The following is a 19,225-nucleotide window of genomic DNA, read 5'->3' as shown; positions in this document are numbered from 1 at the left end:
AGCTGAGCCTAGTTGACAGTTTTGGACATGCTCATATATTAGCACAAGTCCCAGCCCTATCCCGGGATGCCTTTCATATTTGTTGTGTTACTCATGATGCAGGTATGGAATATTATAAATAGCAACCTCCCTTTCCTGCACATCATGAAGCGATCGAGTGCTCTACCTTTGTATCCCGAATCTCTGGAAGTTTAGCTGTACTCTGTACTCTTGCACTCGGTTGTAACATGGCTCATTGTTAGGTGATCATCTGACTTTTATTTACTATATTCATTTTCTACTGTTGGATTTTTAACACTGGAATCATCCTGGATCTTATTTTAAAACAATATTGAACACTGATATAGGGGCATGCCAGGTAGGGATAGTTGAGATTTAGATGTTTTTAAGAGTCTAATATTGTGTTTATGTGTTGGTGCTTTTGATACAAACCTAACAGATCTAGAGTTTCAATGTAACTAAATAAAAGAAGACAATGTTTTTAGAGATGTATTTTGTTTGATGTGGGTTTGCTATTACAAATATTAATTTCAGGAATTGTAGGATGAGCAGACAGACACTGTAGGCAATATTGATTTAAATGACCTTGAGTAAATTTATAGGATGCCATGCCCTGTTTCTGTTTTGAATTAAGTGGATTTTATTTCTTGTATAGTCAACAAGGCAAAATTCTGCTGACTTAGAGCTAGAACAACTGGATAAAAGAACGTCACCAATCACAATAACTTACTGACATTTAAAGCCCTCATCCATATATATAATCAATAACATAAATATTGTATAAATTGCAATACAACTAATGTAAGCATCTTAGCCCCTTCATGATGGAAGAAAAACAAAAACAAATCCTAACGCCTGAGCATAGTTTTGTTACTTTGACATGTGTTAGTATACAACTGTATACATCATTGCAACTACGTTGTGTATCCAAGTAGATTATCCCTTGTTTTTTTATGACAAATTTCATTTGGTGGTAAATGGTAATGAGGTAAATGGCACCAGGTGATATCTCCTGATTTTTATTTTTTTTATTCATTATCAAAGGAAAACTGGCCTGGAATAGTAAAAAAAAAAAAAAAAAAAAAACTTTTAAAAAAAAATTAGCTGTATATTTGTTGCTGTTACCATAACTTACCACCAAAAAACAACCCCAAATAAATGATCCTGCTCCTGACATTTGCAGTGATTCCACCTATGTGTAGAGTGCCTTGAAAAAATGTCAATACCCCTTGACATTTTCTGCATGTTGTCATGTTACAACCAAAAACGTAAATGTATTTTATTGGGATTTTATGTGACAGACCAAAACAAAGTGGCACATAATTGTGAAGTGGAAGAAAAATGATAAATGGTTTTCAATTTTTTTACAAATAAATATGTGAAAAGTGTGGCGTACATTTGTATTCAGCCCCCCAGAGTCAATACTTTGTAGAACCACCTTTTGCTGCAATTACAGCTGCAAGTCTTTTTGGGGATGTCTCTACCAGCTTTGTACATCTAGGGAGTTACATTTTTGCCAATTCTTCTTTGCAAAATATCACAAGCTCTGTCAGATTGGATGGAGAGCATCTGTGAACAGCAATTTTCAAGTCTTGGAAAATAGAAAACTGCGCTCTGAGATAATAGAAAGAAGCTGACACTCACTAGACAAATCGTGTAAACAAATAAAAATAATAGTGCAGCACTCACTAAAAAAAAAATAATACAGTGCAATGAACAAGTATTAATGCAATGAATGTGACCTGTAAAACTGTTACTATGCGCACAAATATTTTGCTATTTGTGTGAATATTAACAGTTTTTCATGTCACATTAATTGCATTAATACTTGTTCATTGCACTGTATTAATTTTTACACCTTAAGCGCTGCACTATTATTTTTATTTAATTGTCAAGTCTTGCCAAAGATTGTCAATTGGATTTAGGTCGGGACTTTATTATTATGATTAAGCAAATTTGATTTGTGACACGCATCAATCTCTGCTGTGTCTAGTGATGTTATCCACATGGATTTGAATTTACAATAAAGCTACTTTTTATTCCTCTACACCCTGGAGTGTGGTCAACCCTTTATGTTTCTTTGGCTAGGTCTGGACTTTGACTGGGCCATTCTAACACATGAATATGCTTTGATCTAAACCATGGGTGCTCAATCTATGGCCCATCATGCCCTTGTCTTTGGAAGTCATGCTTGTAACTGTCAGTGGCTTGCAATGCCTCATGGGACTTGTAGTTCCGCAACAGCTGGAGGGCCACAGGTTGAGCACCCATGAACTAAACCATTCCATTGCAGCTCTGGCTGAATGTTTAGCGTTGTTGTCCTGCTGGTAGGTGAACCTCCGCCAGAGTCTCAGGTCTTTTGCAGACAACACAGGTTTTCATAACAGGTTTTCTTCTAAGATTGCCCTGTATTTGGCTCCATCCATCTTCCTATCAACTCTGACCAGCTTCCCTGTCCCTGCTGAGGAAAAGAATACCCACAACGTGATGCTGCCACCACCATGGTGTATTCAGAGAGATGTGCAGTGTTAGTTTCCCGCCACACATAGCATTTTGCTTTTAGGTCAAAACGTTCAATTTTGGTCTCATCTGACCAGAGCACCTTCTTCCACATGTTTGCTGTGTCCCCCACATGGCTTCTCGCAAACTGCAAACAGGACTTCTTATGGCTTTCTTCTTACCACTCTTCCATAAAGACCAGATTTGTGGAGTGCATAACTAATAGTTGTACTGTGGGCAGATTCTCCAACCTGAGCTGTGGATCTCTTCAGCTCCTCCAGATTTACCATGGGTCTCTTGGCTCTTTCTCTGATTACTGCTCTCCTTGCCCAGGCCTGTCAGTTTAGGTGGGCGGCCACGTCTTGGTAGGTTGCAGTTGTGCCATACTCTTTCCATTTTCAGATGATGGATTGAGCAGTGCTCTGTGAGATGTTCATAGCGTGGGTTTTTTTTATAAATTAACCTTGCTTTAAACTTCTCCACAGCTTTATCCCTGACCTGTCTGGTGTGTTCCTTGGTCTTCATGATGCTGTTTGTTCACTAAGGTTCTCTAACAAACCTGTGAGGGCTTCAAAGAACAGCTGCATTTATACTGAGATTAAATACACACAGGTGGACTCTATTTACTAATTAGGTGACTTCAGAAGAGAATTGGCTGCACTAGATTTTAGTTAGGGGTATCAGAGTAAAGGGGGCTGAATACAAATGCACCCCACACTTTTCATATATTTATTTGTAAAAAAAAAAAAATTGAAAACCATTTATCATTTTCCTTCCACTTCATAATTATGTACCACTTTGTGTTGGTCTATAACATAGAATCCCAATAAAATACTTTTATGTTTTTGGTTGTAACATGACAAAATGTGAAACGTTTTAAGGGGTATGAATACATTTTCAAGGCACTGTGTGTCATTTGTTGATTGTACCTGTAGTAGGGCCCAGAAACAACGGTGAACATTTTGCTTTTTTATCTAAAACACACTGACACTGATGCAATTGTTTTTAAAATCCTACCTAAAATAAACTGACCGTGACCTTTGGCTCTGACCTTGACCTTTAAACCCTGACATTGACCCTAAATCTAATCCTGACACTGACCTAGATGAAACCTTGATTTACCTATTTTTTCTATATTTATTTATTTTTTTAACACACTTTTGTTTGTATCTTGCTCTTCTTGCTAGAGGAGAATAATATAAATAATGTATTTTTTTCTCCATTTCAAGGAGAAAAAAATACATAGGGTGAGTTGAACAATGGCTGATTACTGTGACAGCCAATTGGAGGCTATTGCAGTGATCAGGTGATCGGGAACCAGGCCTCCCAGTCCAGTATGAGAGCAGGGCTGTTGGTGAGAGCCCAGTCTCTGTGCTGGGAGCATGCTGTGTACACAAGTAGGCATACTGTATATGTGGCTTCGCCTTTATTCCTTTCCTGGATAATACATTTATTCTTGGATAATACCACCAGAACTACAGTACTATACTATATACTCTCGCATCAGGGGTGTGGATGCAACATTCTGTCTCTAGAATATGTCCAAAATCATTTTCATATATACAGTATATACTGAATATTTGAATTGTCTTTTTCCTAACCTAAGGAAGGGGGTATTAATGTCCACCTAATCCACAGCCAGTCTATATTGAAGTGACCTGCTTGTACTAAGGTGTCAAGGTAAACAGAGGGCTTGTTTAAAACACTTTCAACTGGAACCGTGTTTCACATGGAAACTGCAGATTGTTATCATTAACAAAGTCCATACAAATTACGTAGCACCACAAAATGATACTTGGGTCTGTATTTTCCTAAAGGGGTGATACTGGGAGGTGGGTAGGGGATGGAACCAAGGGACAGAGCTCAGAGGTGGGTAGGGGGTGGAACCAAGGGACAGTGCTCGGAGGTGGGTAGGGGGTGGAACCAAGGGACAGTGCTTGGAGGTGGGTAGAGGTGGAGAAAAGTTGTGAAGTAAAGGAGGGTGTACCTGCACCTATTCTCTAAGAAAAAAGCCCTGGTTATACTTACTGTGGAACCTAAGGGGTTAATCCTCTGCATAAAGGCTGTGTGATGCTGTCTCCTTTGATCCTCCTCTTCTTTAACTGACTCCAACCCATCTTCTGATAGAACAGAGCATTAGGAGTCAGGCTGCACATGCTCAGTTTGGCGTGTATTGCTAGAGAGTTTTTTTTTTTCTTGGAAGAGTGCATGTGATCAGCACAGGACCAATCAGCACTATCCAGACAGAGGAACAGGCAAAAATGAAAACTCCTCCTAAAAGCTTTAAGCAGACACTGATAGAAGTTACAGTATTGCTATATACTGCTGATTAAAAAAAGGTATTTAGCAGTTTATATTTACTAAAACTATTGCATTGCCATGTTCTGTGTACTGTGTCAGACCAGATATAGTGAATGCAGGGTCCTGGGTTTAGCAACACTTTAATGCATTCTATGCATTAAGATAAAAAGCCTTCTGTGTGCAGCAGCCTCCCTCAGCCCCCCTAATATTAACCTGGGCCCCATCTAGATCCAACGATGTTGTAGGAGTGTCTCAGCTGCCCAGGACTCCCCTCCTCATTGGCTGAGAGAGCAGTGAGGCACCATTGGCTCCTGCTGCTGTCAATCAAAATCAGTCAGCCAATGAGGAGAGAAAGAGGGTGGGGCCAGGTGGCGGCTCCATGTCCGAATGGACACAGGGAGCCGTGGCTCGGCTCGGGTGCCCCCACAGCAGGCTGCTTGCTGTGAGGGCACTCAACAGGAGGGAAGGGCCAGGATTCCCGAAGGGGGGCTCGAGAAGAGGATCCGGGCTGCTCTGTGCAAACCCACTGCACAGAGCAGGTAAGTATAAGAACGAAGGACTTTGCAATTAATTGCAATTCATCTGATCACTCTTCACAACATTCTGGCTTATATGCATATTACCGTCATAAAAACGGAGGCAGCAGACTTTGTGAAAATTAATATTTGTATCATTCTCCAAAAATTTTGGCCACAGCTGTATTGCAATGCAAGCTAAAGCATCACAATGCTGCAGTGTGTATAGAACCTAATAAAATGTCACTTGGGACATTTTAAAGTGGAAGAAAAGCCTAACTATACCTACTGTATTGTTAAAAATGTCCCCCCCTCCTCCTACCTATCCTGCCTAACCTGTATAAAAAAAGATCTGTGTACTTACCTACTATTATTCCTCTCTGGTTTGGTCTTGTGAATCTGCAGCTTCTGATCCCCAGTGTCAATGAGTGTTAGCTGCAGGGGAGAGGAGAGAGCACCAACAATGGCTGAGCCATGGGAGCCTATGGGTGATATAAAGGCTCTGGGAATTCCCAGCCGTTGTTAAGCTCTCCCTTACACAGAGCTGCAGGACCACGTGACTGGACTGGCGTAGATTAAATAGATCAGCACACAGATCTTTTTCATACAGGTTAGACAGGATAGGTAGCCAGAGGGGGGAGGAATATTTTAAGAATAAATATAGTTTGAGTTTTCTCCCACTTATATATAGTTCTAACAAAAAAAAAAAAAAATGAAACAGTGTATGATACTATGCTGGGATAGGCGCAATCCTACAGTTTACTCCCAATGCAACTCAGTGGCCATGCGATCAGCATTGCTTACTGGAGTAGATGAGAGCTTTAAAGCAGAGCTACACCCAAAAGAGGCAGTTCAGCTTTAAGGCCTCCTCCGCTGCTTCTCTTTAGGAAATGGCACTTTTTTTTGGGGGGGGGGGGAGTTGGTACTTGGTTTTGACAGTTCTATTCTACCCCTCTCCGCAGTCAGGTGTCCCAGAAGACTGCTTGACCATTCACAATGTGCAGTGTGGCTTGCGCATGTGTAGTAGTCACTTGGCTGTGCAGCCGCAAGCTGTCAAGGCCGGGTGCCCACAGTTAAGATGGCGGGTCAAGGACGGGTGGGGAATATGGCTCAGGTGAGCACAGAGCTGGATCCTGGGACAGGCGAGTGTCTGTTTATTAAAAATCAGCAGCTAAAGTTTTAGTAGCTTCTGACTTTTAATAGACACAAATATGACTGGAGCTCCTCTTTAACCACTTTCCGACCACCTTCCGCAGACATACTGCAGCAAGGTGGCTCAGCTGTGCAAACTGTCAGCCCGTGCATGAGATAGTGTGGAGGCACGCCCACTGCGCGCCAGGGGAGCGCGCAGGTCCGGCGGACTAAATGTCTGCCGGCTATCCGCGATCACAGTACAGAGAGGCAGAACAGGGGACAACATGGAGATCTGCTGTTCTTAGTGATCAGGAACAGCGATCTCTGTGTTGCCCCAGTAAGCCCATCCCCCACACAGTTAGACCCCACTTAACCCCTTGATCTCCCCCTAGTGTTAACCCCTTCCCTGCCAGTGTCATTTATATATTGATCAGTGCATTTTTTTAGCACTGATCACTGTATTGGTGTCACTGGTCCCCAAAAAAGTGTCACTTAGGGTCAGATTTGTTCGCCGCAATGTCGCAGTCCCCCTAAAAATCGCAGATCACCACCATTACCAGTAAAAAAAAAAAAAAAAAAGTCCATAAATCTATCCCCTATTTTGTAGACGCTATAACTATTGTGCAAACCAATCAATATACGCTTATTGCGATTTTTTTTTTACCAAAAATATGTAGCAGAATACATATTGGCCTAAACTGATGAATACATTTGTTTTTTTATATATATTTTTGGATATAGCAGAAAGTAAAAAAATATTGTTTTTTTTTTTTTTTTTTAATTGGCGCTCTTTTTTTGTTTATATTGCAAAAAATAAAAGCCGCAGAGGTGATCAAATACCACCAAAAGAAAGCTCTGTTTGTGGGAAAAAAAGGATTCAATTTTGTTTTGGTACAATGTCGCACGACCACGCAATTGGCAGTTAAAGCGACGCAGTGCCGTATCGCAAAAAATGGCCTGGTAATTAAGGGGGTAAATCCTTCCGGGGCTGAAGTGGTTAAGGTGTGAATGAGAGCCCTAAATATGAAGTTATTAATTCTCAAAGGTCACAACAACACTTGGGTTTCCGTTGGTTTCTAACAGCGTACAAATACCTACCTACATTAGAGGGCTGGCAGACTGCCAAGATTCTGTTCTCAAAGACAAAAATGTTGTGAAGTTTGAAAATGGATTTCTTCACAATGCTTATAGATGCAGAGATGAATGAGGGTATGTTTGGTTATAAGTGAATGGATGCACAGCCTGGACACACTGGCTCTGTTTTGGGGGCCGTGCACCCATCCCTAGGTACCCTTTAAACATAACTGTGCATGCAGGCAACGAGTAGACATTTACTAATATAGGATGCCTGCATACAGCCACTTGCTAATGAAAAATGTTTGCGCTGAGGGCTCAATCACATGGTCACAGAGTCGTGTTTAGTCTAAAGAATTCTTTTTTTTACTTTTGTATTAGCATGTAACAGCATGCAGGCATCCTATACTTCTAGATTGTAAGCTCTAACGAGCAGGGCCCTCTGATTCCTCCGGTATTGAATTGTATTGTAATTGTACTGTCTGCCTTCATGTTGTAAAGCGCTGCACAAACTGTTGGCACTATATAAATCCTGTATAATAATAGTGAATGGATACGCATTGCCTGCATGAACAACCGAGTTTGACAGGTACCCCGGGGATGGGTGCACGACACCCTGAAACAGAGCCTGTGAGTCCAGGGCTGTGCATCCATTCATTTATATAGGATGCCTGCACACAGCAACGTGCTAGTACAAAAAGATAAACGAATGGATCGTCACGCTGTAAGGGGTTTCTGTGCCTGTGTGAATGTGAAACAGACTCACGGGGAACAAGGCTTTTTGTCCCAACACAGCTGATGTGATAGAGCCCTAACAGCATGCACAGCGCACCCTTCTCCCTCATGCTAATCTTAGCTCCTGCTGCAAAAGAGGGAGAGATAGAGAGACTACACTGAGCATACACAGGGGTTTGAATGAGAGCACTGTAATTCGGGAGGTGACTGTCCAACAATTGGAGCATCCTGTCAACAGGACAGGGCAGAGCAAAGCTTTCTATAGGAGATTTTCAGCCAGACCTGAAGCACAGCAGAAGCCGATCAGCGGGTACCAGGAACTCGATGCCTGCTGGCACCCGCCGATCATCAGGCAGACTAGAACTGCGATCTTCCTATGTAAACAACGCAGATTGCCATCTCGACAGGGTGGAAGAGATGGGGTTTGTGTATCTGCAAAGCAAAAAAAAATTAATTCCATGATGTTAACCCCTTCCCAGCCAATGGCATTAGTACAGTGACAGTGCATATTTTTAGCACTGATCACTGTATTAGTGTCACTGGTTCCCGCAAAGTGTCAAAAGTACCAGTTAGTGTCAGAATATCGTAGTCCCGCTATAAGTATCTGATCGCTGCCATTATTAGTAAAAAAAAATAAAAACGTTCCATAGTTTGTAGGCGCTAGAACTTTTGGACAAACCAATCAATATAAGCTTATTGGGACTTTTTTTTTTTTTTACCAAAAATATATAGCAGAACATATATTGGCCTACATTTATGAAGAAATTTGATGTTTTTTCAATTTAGTTAATGGATAGGTTTTATAGCAGAAAGCAAAAAAATTTTTTTTTTTTTGTTTGTTTTTTTCGAAATTGTCAGTCTTTTTTTTTTGTTTATAGCGCAAAAAATAAAAATCACAGGAGGTGATCAACTACCACCAAAAGAAAGCTCTATTTGTGGGAAAAAAGGACATACATTTTATTTGGGTACAACATTAGAATGACTGTGCAATTGTCAGTTAGAATAACACAGTGTCACATCACAAAAAATGTTCTGGTCATGAAGGGGGGGGGGGGGTAAATCTTCTAGAGGTTATTGGTTAAAGCACCTCAATAGCTGAATCATAAGAAAGGCAGTGCAATGCAAAACGGGTCAAATATGCAGCCCCTGAATTGCCATGTCTACTGCTCAATTAAAGTCAAAGGAATTTTGCTCCCTGCATTTGATGTGTGTTTTCTGTATCCAACGCAGGAAAACAAAGCCCGCCCACAGGATGCCTAAGGCCCCTTTTACATTTGTGCAACCTGAAAGTCACGCAACTTTGCAGCAATTTTTTTTTTTTTTAGCCATGATTTTGCCGCGACTTGAAGCACAAATATGAAAGGTACTCGTTGGAAATCATGGGGTATGACTTGTCATGCAGGACAAGTCGCACAAGTGTGGGAAGGGGCCTTAAGCAATTCCCATACACACCAGACAACTGCATCAGACATTTAGTACTTATACATTCTCCCGACTCAAAATAAATTGGATTCACAAGGACATACATGTTTTCTAAAGTGTGTCAGCAGATTATTGTTACTGTTAAAAACAAACAAAAAACAGGGAGGAAAACAGTGCCTGGTATTGCAAACACACAAGGCATTGTCCCCCAACGCCTGCACAGGAAAAGAGAGCTTTTTTTATTTCTCTTCTTATCACACTAGTTTATTCATTATTATATGATATTAGATTATTAATATATGATATTACATTATATAATACTCCACCCTGTTTGAGGTAAGAATGGATGTAATCATTGGTTTTTTTTTGACTTGTATATAATTTGAAATTATGTTGTATAATAAAGGAAAATGTACAAACAAATGGCAATCACCCCAACCTATAACATGGAAGGGCAAAGCATACCAAAGAACAACAAACAAAAATTCCAAGATCACATAACAAGCAGCCTGCAAGAACCCGAATTGTCCTAACAGTTCACATTTTTAAAAAAAAGGGTTTCGGCCTGGGAAAGGGACCTTGACCATGCTGAGGACCTGGAATCTTGGTGTTCTAGACTTCAGGTTGCCTACAAAGTCATCTTGAATGTCTCTCTGATAGAAGCCAGTCTGAAAGTCTTGACCAGATGGTATTTGGTCCCTACACGGCTGGCCAGGATGTATGGCACGGCCACCGCAGAATGCTTCAGGGGCTGCAATTTGCGAGGCTCCATGCTCACATTGGTGGGAGTGTCCAAAAATTAGGACCTTCTGGAACAGGGTGTTTTTGATGCTCCGTAACATAACGGGACTCTCTATTGAGCAACAACCTTATCTAGACTTACTTGATGACTTACCTTCATCCACTGAAACGTCTAATTTTCTTTATTTTGCTAGCGACTAAGATTGGTATAGCAGGAGCATGGAAGACACCCTCAATATTATTTAGGCGATTGAAACATAAAATCTCTTGGATCATGTTACATTAAAAGATTGCAGGGATTGTTAAAGATCACAGTAAGCTGTTTGATCAGACCTGGGAACCTTGGGCGACCTTTATACATGTACCTCTGTCCATGACTCCCGTGGTGGTACAAAGGTGGGACTCACTTTCTATTACACTAACTCCCTCTCCAACCTAGGTCTCCCCGTGCTCTCTGGATTCTTATTTCTTCTAATTCTCTTTTTCCAACCTTTTTTTCTTCTCCTTCTTTTTCAATTGACTTTTTAGGTCCCCTTTCAACACTCATGATACAGTCTTCGATGATATTTATGGTGACCAATGGTATTCTGTACCAATTAGGAATACCTTACAAATGACTTGTTATGTATCAGCAGTTATGTCCATCAATACTAAGAGCCCATGCATCTTTGGGTTCCAGTTAAGGGTTCTTGGTATTAAAATTAGTCCATCTCTTGTATGCCTGCATTGTTGTAACTATTATCTTTAATGCTGGAAATATACTATGTGTGTTACTCTTGTCAATGCGATATTGTTGCCATGTGGCTGTTTTTTTTATGCCGACCATAAATAAAAATTTTTGAAAGTAAAAAAAAGGGTTTTGTTTGCACACATTTGCAAATGCATGCGTAAGCTGCAGCGGCCATGTCACAGCTTAATATAAGCAAATCTAATATTTATGTTGTATATATTGTTGAAATATTTTGTATATAATGATGGAACTGGGTCATCGCGTGACCCTTACTTTTCCTTTTTCCTTCCCTTTTTGCTTTTTGTATACATATGTTTTATTAACCTTAGCAAAAATGGATTACATAAAAACAAAAAAGGATTTTTTTTCTCTGTGGGTGGTGTGCACCAAGCTTTCGGTGTGTTTACATCCATTTTGATCTACATCAGTTAATGCGCGTTATATTTTCATACATTTTTGCCCAATATCCCATGTTTTTGCTTCCTTTTGCCCTTTGTGGGTGTGTTTGATGGTTTATTCACATTTTTTTATGTGTTTATGTACCTAGCATTGTGAAGAAATGCAGACATGCTGAAGATTTTCAAACAGTCCTGCAACACATGAGAGACAAGCATTTGTTTTAAATCACACTATTATGACCATGAAAAACTCCTTTTTTTTGCAATATAGAGTTAAGCAACAGAGAAAAAAAAATTGCCACGTAGGTTAAGAGGTAGAGAGTACAAGAATACAAACACAATCACGATCAAGGAGCGATCATATCCAATAAAGAGTACACAAGCTATTCATTACACTTTGAAAAGGTGTCACCATGTAAACCGAATTGGAGATCAAACTTATACACAATGTGGCAACTAGAAGCCTATCCTCATGTATGGCACATATACTTAATCCATTGCGACCATATGGCATCAAACTTTGAGACCAACATTTTAGGCTGATCAGACACTATACAATCTGACTGAACAGTTTCTTTAGCTTTACCAAAACTTTATAATATGTAGACAAACCTATTTTTTGTATCCAATCAGCAGTACCTTATACTACATAGTGGTAGATTTAAAGGTGATTGTACTGTGTATTAACCACCTGTAGCTCTTGTTCACACTGAACTGATTTGTCCTGCGATTTGACAAGTTGCAGCCTATTGCTGTCAATGGCACCATTCCAATCGGTGAGACTGCGACTTTACGGCGCTGCATCGATTTGCAAAAGTAGTCACTGCACTGCTTTTGCTGATTTTGGGTGCGACTTCAATAGACATCTGTGCATGAAGCCGCACAGATGTCTTTCAAGTCGCACCTGAAGTCGCATGGACATGTTGCTTTGAAGTTGTGCGGCTTCAGATGAAGTTGCGCGATTTCAAATCCGTGTTCAGTGTGAATGAGGGCTAAGTGTGCCCTGGGCACATGGAAAACTGGCCTTCTGTGTGTCCCTGCAAAGACCTACACAGGTCTCTACACATAACATGAAGAAGCCAAGATGTGTGCTATAATGAATGATAATACATGTCCAGTTCATATCTGTGTTTTGCTCTACTGACGTACGTTATAATGGCTTTTGATAAGAAAGCAATTACAATCCACCTTCCTAAAAGCATATAAATGCATACTCATAGGTGTCAGTTCAGGGGAAGGCTGCTGCATTTCCCAGCACATTGGTGGAAGAAATGTGTTAAAAAAAATGTGCTTGAATGCATCAAAGCACAACCATTAAATAAAAAATAATAAAGCATGAGCATTAAAAAAATCCAACTAGCACACAGTATCTGTAAGCTTCCATGCCCCTTTCACACGGATGTACCAATCAGGTCCACCTGTCAGTTTTTCAGGCAGACCTGATCGAACCATCCATTGCTCTCTATGCAGGGGCGGATGTCAAAAGACCCGTGGACATCCGATCCTATCTGCTAAAAGCAAACGAATGGGGATCTGTCTCTCATCTGTCTGGTGGATCGGATCCGATGACAGTCAGATGGAAACAGACAGACGTCCGTTTCCATCTGACAGCTTGTAGAGGACAGCAGGCTGTGTCCATGTCTGCTCTGCATCCGCGGAGTGGACACAGACCTGTCACCCGCCTGCTCCGTGGGGATCATCAGGCAGATGTGAAAGTGTTAAAGGGGTATTTGAGGTTTCCAATGCCAATGCATCCTGCAATGGTGTTATTTCACATAGATACACATGCCATCCCCTACATACCAGCAAGCAGAAAGCCGTCATTTGTATCACAATCAAATGATCGCAAATTTACACTGTATCTGTATCCAGCACAGCACTATACTTTACTCTAGCATGCCTTTTAAAGCAGTATTAAACCCAAATACAACCATTTATTATATTTCAGCTTATGAATTCTTTAATGTGATGGCTGCATTAGCTTTCTTTTTTAGGCTTTCTTTCCTTTATTTTTAGCTGGTGATCTTGCCAGTAAGTATGTTGTTTTTCAGCAGAACAAGCTCTCCTGCAGTTAGAGGGTTGAGGCAAACCATTTATCACTGACTGGTAGTTTTACAATCGTTCATTTTTATTTCTTTATGTAAAACATTTATCCCAAAAGGAATAACATTATTGCTGTAACTGCTTAAAAAGTATTAGCTGGGGTTTCAATTCAGTTTGTTAGTGTATCTAAATCTCCATCCAAAGCGGGACACTCTAATACAGGATGTGTGTTACTGGTCAGATCACCAGGTGAAAACAGAAGGAAAAAAAGCCCAAAAAAGAAAACGAATACAGCCACCACATCTAAAGATTGGTAAGCTGCAATACATTATATTTTGGGTTTAATATCACTTTAAGGGCTCATTCAGGCGGGTGCTGAGCTGCATTTTGCTATGTGTAGGCAGCCCAGGTAAGTGGACACAAGTCAGCTCACAGTGTCTGCGTTTAAATGTGAGCACCCAGTCCTATCCACATGTCAGATTTCCACACTATCTGTACAGCCGCTGTGTCTCTATCCAGATCTATGGGCGCCTACACATAGCAAAAAGCAGCACAGCACAGGGGATGGGTCTCAGCACCCATCTGAATGATCCTTCAGAACATTCCCCAAGGTAAGCTCATTTGACAACCCCATGAGAGAACATGCTCACCATACACTGTGCAACCTGATTGTACAATCTCCTTTATCTTCACCAACAACTGTGCAGTGCAAGGGTCTGCCTGATTAAATACAAATCAGTTGGACTTTACATGACAGCATTTTGGTAAATCTAAAGTTGACTGTACAGTAATGTGTGCGGTGACCCTAAGACACTAGTAGAGGAAATATGGTACAGCAATTTATAAACACCAAACTGCAGGTTTTCCATCCAATCAGAAATCTGTCACATATTGTGAGAAAATCAATCAAGAAGTGTTGGAGGGACTGATGTATAAAAAGAATTGTTGTATATGTTTCCTGGAACACTCACCCTGCTTCTTAGCCAAGGATCCCAGCAGGAAATATATGGACACCCATAGGCTCAGGATGATTGTACAGCAGCGATCACTCCCCATATTCCTTCCACTGGGTGACCCCGATAATCTCAGATCGTAGTGATTGTGGGCTTCCAGCCGTCCGCTCCGGATCGGTGACACTCGCTGTAGGTAGATCAGCTTTTCCCAGAACTCTGTCACTCCCTGTGTGACCTGACGCCCTACTGACAGCTCCCCGCCCACTCCCCCACGCACACCCCGCCCACACGCGTTATACTCACCTCCTGTGTCTGCGGAGCTGTCTGTCACTGACCTGTCACTGCTGAGAACACACACTGATATCATCTCATCACACACTGATATCATCTCATCACACACTGATATCATCTCATCACACACTGATATCATCTCATCACACACTGATATCATCACATCACACACTGATATCATCACATCACACACTGATATCATCTCATCACACACTGATATCATCTCATCTCACACTGATATCATCACATCACACACTGATATCATCACATCACACACTGATATCATCTCATCTCACACTGATATCATCACATCACACACTGATATCATCACATCACACACTGATATCATCTCATCTCACACTGATATCATCTCATCACACACTGATATCATCTCATCACACACTGATATCATCTCATCTCACACTGATATCATCACATCACACACTGATATCATCACATCACACACTGATATCATCTCATCTCACACTGATATCATCACATCACACACTGATATCATCACATCACACACTGATATCATCACATCACACACTGATATCATCACATCACACACTGATATCATCTCATCACACACTGATATCATCACATCACACACTGATATCATCTCATCACACACTGATATCATCTCATCACACACTGATATCATCTCATCACACACTGATATCATCTCATCTCACACTGATATCATCACATCACACACTGATATCATCACATCACACACTGATATCATCTCATCACACACTGATATCATCTCATCACACACTGATATCATCTCATCACACACTGATATCATCACATCACACACTGATATCATCACATCACACACTGATATCATCTCATCACACACTGATATCATCTCATCACACACTGATATCATCTCATCACACACTGATATCATCACATCACACACTGATATCATCACATCACACACTGATATCATCTCATCACACACTGATATCATCACATCACACACTGATATAATCTCATCACACACTGATATCATCTCATCACACACTGATATCATCTCATCACACACTGATATCATCTCATCACACACTGATATCATCACATCACACACTGATATCATCACATCACACACTGATATCATCTCATCACACACTGATATCATCACATCACACACTGATATAATCACATCACACACTGATATCATCTAATCACACACTGATATCATCTCATCACACACTGATATCATCACATCACACACACTGATATCATCACATCACACACTGATATCATCACATCACACACTGATATTATCTCATCACACACTGATATCATCTCATCACACACTGATATCATCTCATCTCACACACTGATATCATCACATCACACACTGATATCATCACATCACACACTGATATCATCTCATCACACACTGATATCATCACATCACACACTGATATCATCTCATCACACACTGATATCATCACATCACACACACTGATATCATCACATCACACACTGATATCATCACATCACACACTGATATCATCACATCACACACTGATATCATCTCATCACACACTGATATCATCTCATCACACACTGATATCATCACATCACACACTGATATCATCTCATCACACACTGATATCATCTCATCACACACTGATATCATCACATCACACACACTGATATCATCACATCACACACTGATATCATCACATCACACACTGATATCATCACATCACACACTGATATTATCTCATCACACACTGATATCATCTCATCACACACTGATATCATCTCATCACACACTGATATCATCACATCACACACACTGATATCATCACATCACACACTGATATCATCACATCACACACTGATATCATCTCATCACACACTGATATCATCACATCACACACTGATATCATCACATCACACACTGATATCATCTCATCACACACTGATATCATCTCATCACACACTGATATCATCTCATCACACACTGATATCATCACATCACACACTGATATCATCACATCACACACTGATATCATCACATCACACACTGATATCATCTCATCACACACTGATATCATCTCATCACACACTGATATCATCACATCACACACTGATATCATCTCATCACACACTGATATCATCTCATCACACACTGATATCATCACATCACACACACTGATATCATCTCATCACACACTGATATCATCTCATCACACACTGATATCATCTCATCACACACTGATATCATCTCATCACACACTGATATCATCTCATCACACACTGATATCATCACATCACACACTGATATCATCACATCACACACTGATATCATCTCATCACACACTGATATCATCTCATCACACACTGATATCATCACATCACACACTGATATCATCTCATCACACACTGATATCATCACATCACACACTGATATCATCACATCACACACACTGATATCATCACATCACACACTGATATCATCTCATCACACACTGATATCATCACATCACACACTGATATCATCTCATCACACACTGATATCATCTCATCACACACTGATATCATCTCATCACACACTGATATCATCACATCACACACTGATATCATCACATCACACACTGATATCATCACATCACACACTGATATTATCTCATCACACACTGATATCATCTCATCACACACTGATATCATCACATCACACACTGATATCATCTCATCACACACTGATATCATCACATCACACACACTGATATCATCACATCACACACTGATATCATCTCATCACACACTGATATCATCTCATCACACACTGATATCATCACATCACACACTGATATCATCTCATCACACACTGATATCATCACATCACACACTGATATCATCTCATCACACACTGATATCATCACATCACACACACTGATATCATCACATCACACACTGATATCATCTCATCACACACTGATATCATCTCATCACACACTGATATCATCACATCACACACTGATATCATCTCATCACACACTGATATCATCACATCACACACTGATATCATCACATCACACACTGATATCATCTCATCACACACACTGATATCATCACATCACACACTGATATCATCTCATCACACACACTGATATCATCACATCACACACTGATATCACATCACACACACTGATATCATCACATCACACACTGATATCATCACATCACACACTGATATCATCACATCACACACTGATATCATCACATCACACACTGATATCATCTCATCACACACTGATATCATCACACACTGATATCATCACATCACACACTGATATCATCTCATCACACACTGATATCATCACACACTGATATCATCACATCACACACTGATATCATCACACACACTGATATCATCACACACACTGATATCATCACACACACTGATATCACACACACTGCCACACACTATACAATCTCTTTTCTATCCACTATATAATACAAGAGCCTGCCCCTAAACTGACTAGGTTGCTTAGGTTTGTTCTCATATTAGATAGTTTTGGTAACTCTAAGGGCTCCTTTGCACCTGATTTACTGTTTGAAGAGCAATCTGCATTCCGTTTACTCTTCAGAGAGCAACAGACAGGTGGTGAGGAGACGTTGTAATGAACAACGCTACAACATGAGCAATTGCGGTTGCAGTGTGGCCCCATCAAAATATATCATTCCTGCTGTGGCCATGAAGCAAAGCATCATAGCAGCGGTGTGTATACATCCCCGGGTCGTTGCCTATGCAAAAAAGGTGAAGAAGTTGAGGGGTGGTAAAACATTGATCAACTGAGGTTTTACTGCCCCCTCTCCCCATCACAAGTGTAAGCCAGCCCCCAAGTGTAAACCAGCAAGCAGGCTGATAAAAAAACAAAAGGATTCCCCCATTCACACAGTCGAAGTGGATGGTGGAATCCTCCCCATTGTGCCATTGTTCTCTGACAGCGCTGACTCTCTCAGAACACTGTCTGATCAGTGCTGCGGCCATTTGGCTGCATGCACTGATCAAACAACATTTTCCAGCATTCCCGTACCTGAGAAGTTGCCCGTTAGATTGACTTCTCATGAACGAAAATGGCCATAGGTGGATTGAAATTTTAGAATTTTGATCCATCTATGGCCAACTTAAAGTGGTTATAAAAGCAAACATTTTTTTTTTTACCTTAAAAAAACTAAACTTAAAGTACCTTTTTGCATTCTATGCATTAACCACCCTGGATATACGTTGCTACTTTGATGTTGAATACCGTTGTTATGGCAGCAGATAGCTGCCATAACTGTGGTATTTTTATCAACAGCGGGCTGTCCACTTTAGGATAAAAGTGGTCTCCGTGGCGGATTCACTGCGAGATCACT

General features: G+C 40.6%; 1 protein-coding gene across 1 annotated transcript in view; it reads right to left on the bottom strand.

The window, feature by feature from the left end:
• Positions 1-14,799, bottom strand: part of LOC141108005 (interleukin-13 receptor subunit alpha-1-like) — a 178,980-nt gene extending 164,181 nt beyond the window's left edge. The window contains exon 1 of the mRNA XM_073599155.1: positions 14,564-14,799. Within this exon, the coding sequence (XP_073455256.1) occupies positions 14,564-14,648 (85 nt within the window). The 5' untranslated portion in view covers positions 14,649-14,799. The remainder of the gene's footprint in view (positions 1-14,563) is intronic.
• Positions 14,800-19,225: the final 4,426 nt, after the last annotated feature.

This window comes from Aquarana catesbeiana, linkage group LG09 (assembly GCF_042186555.1).
Source record: "Aquarana catesbeiana isolate 2022-GZ linkage group LG09, ASM4218655v1, whole genome shotgun sequence".
NCBI lineage: Eukaryota > Metazoa > Chordata > Amphibia > Anura > Ranidae > Aquarana > Aquarana catesbeiana.
This window is presented reverse-complemented; position numbering and strand designations above follow the sequence as displayed.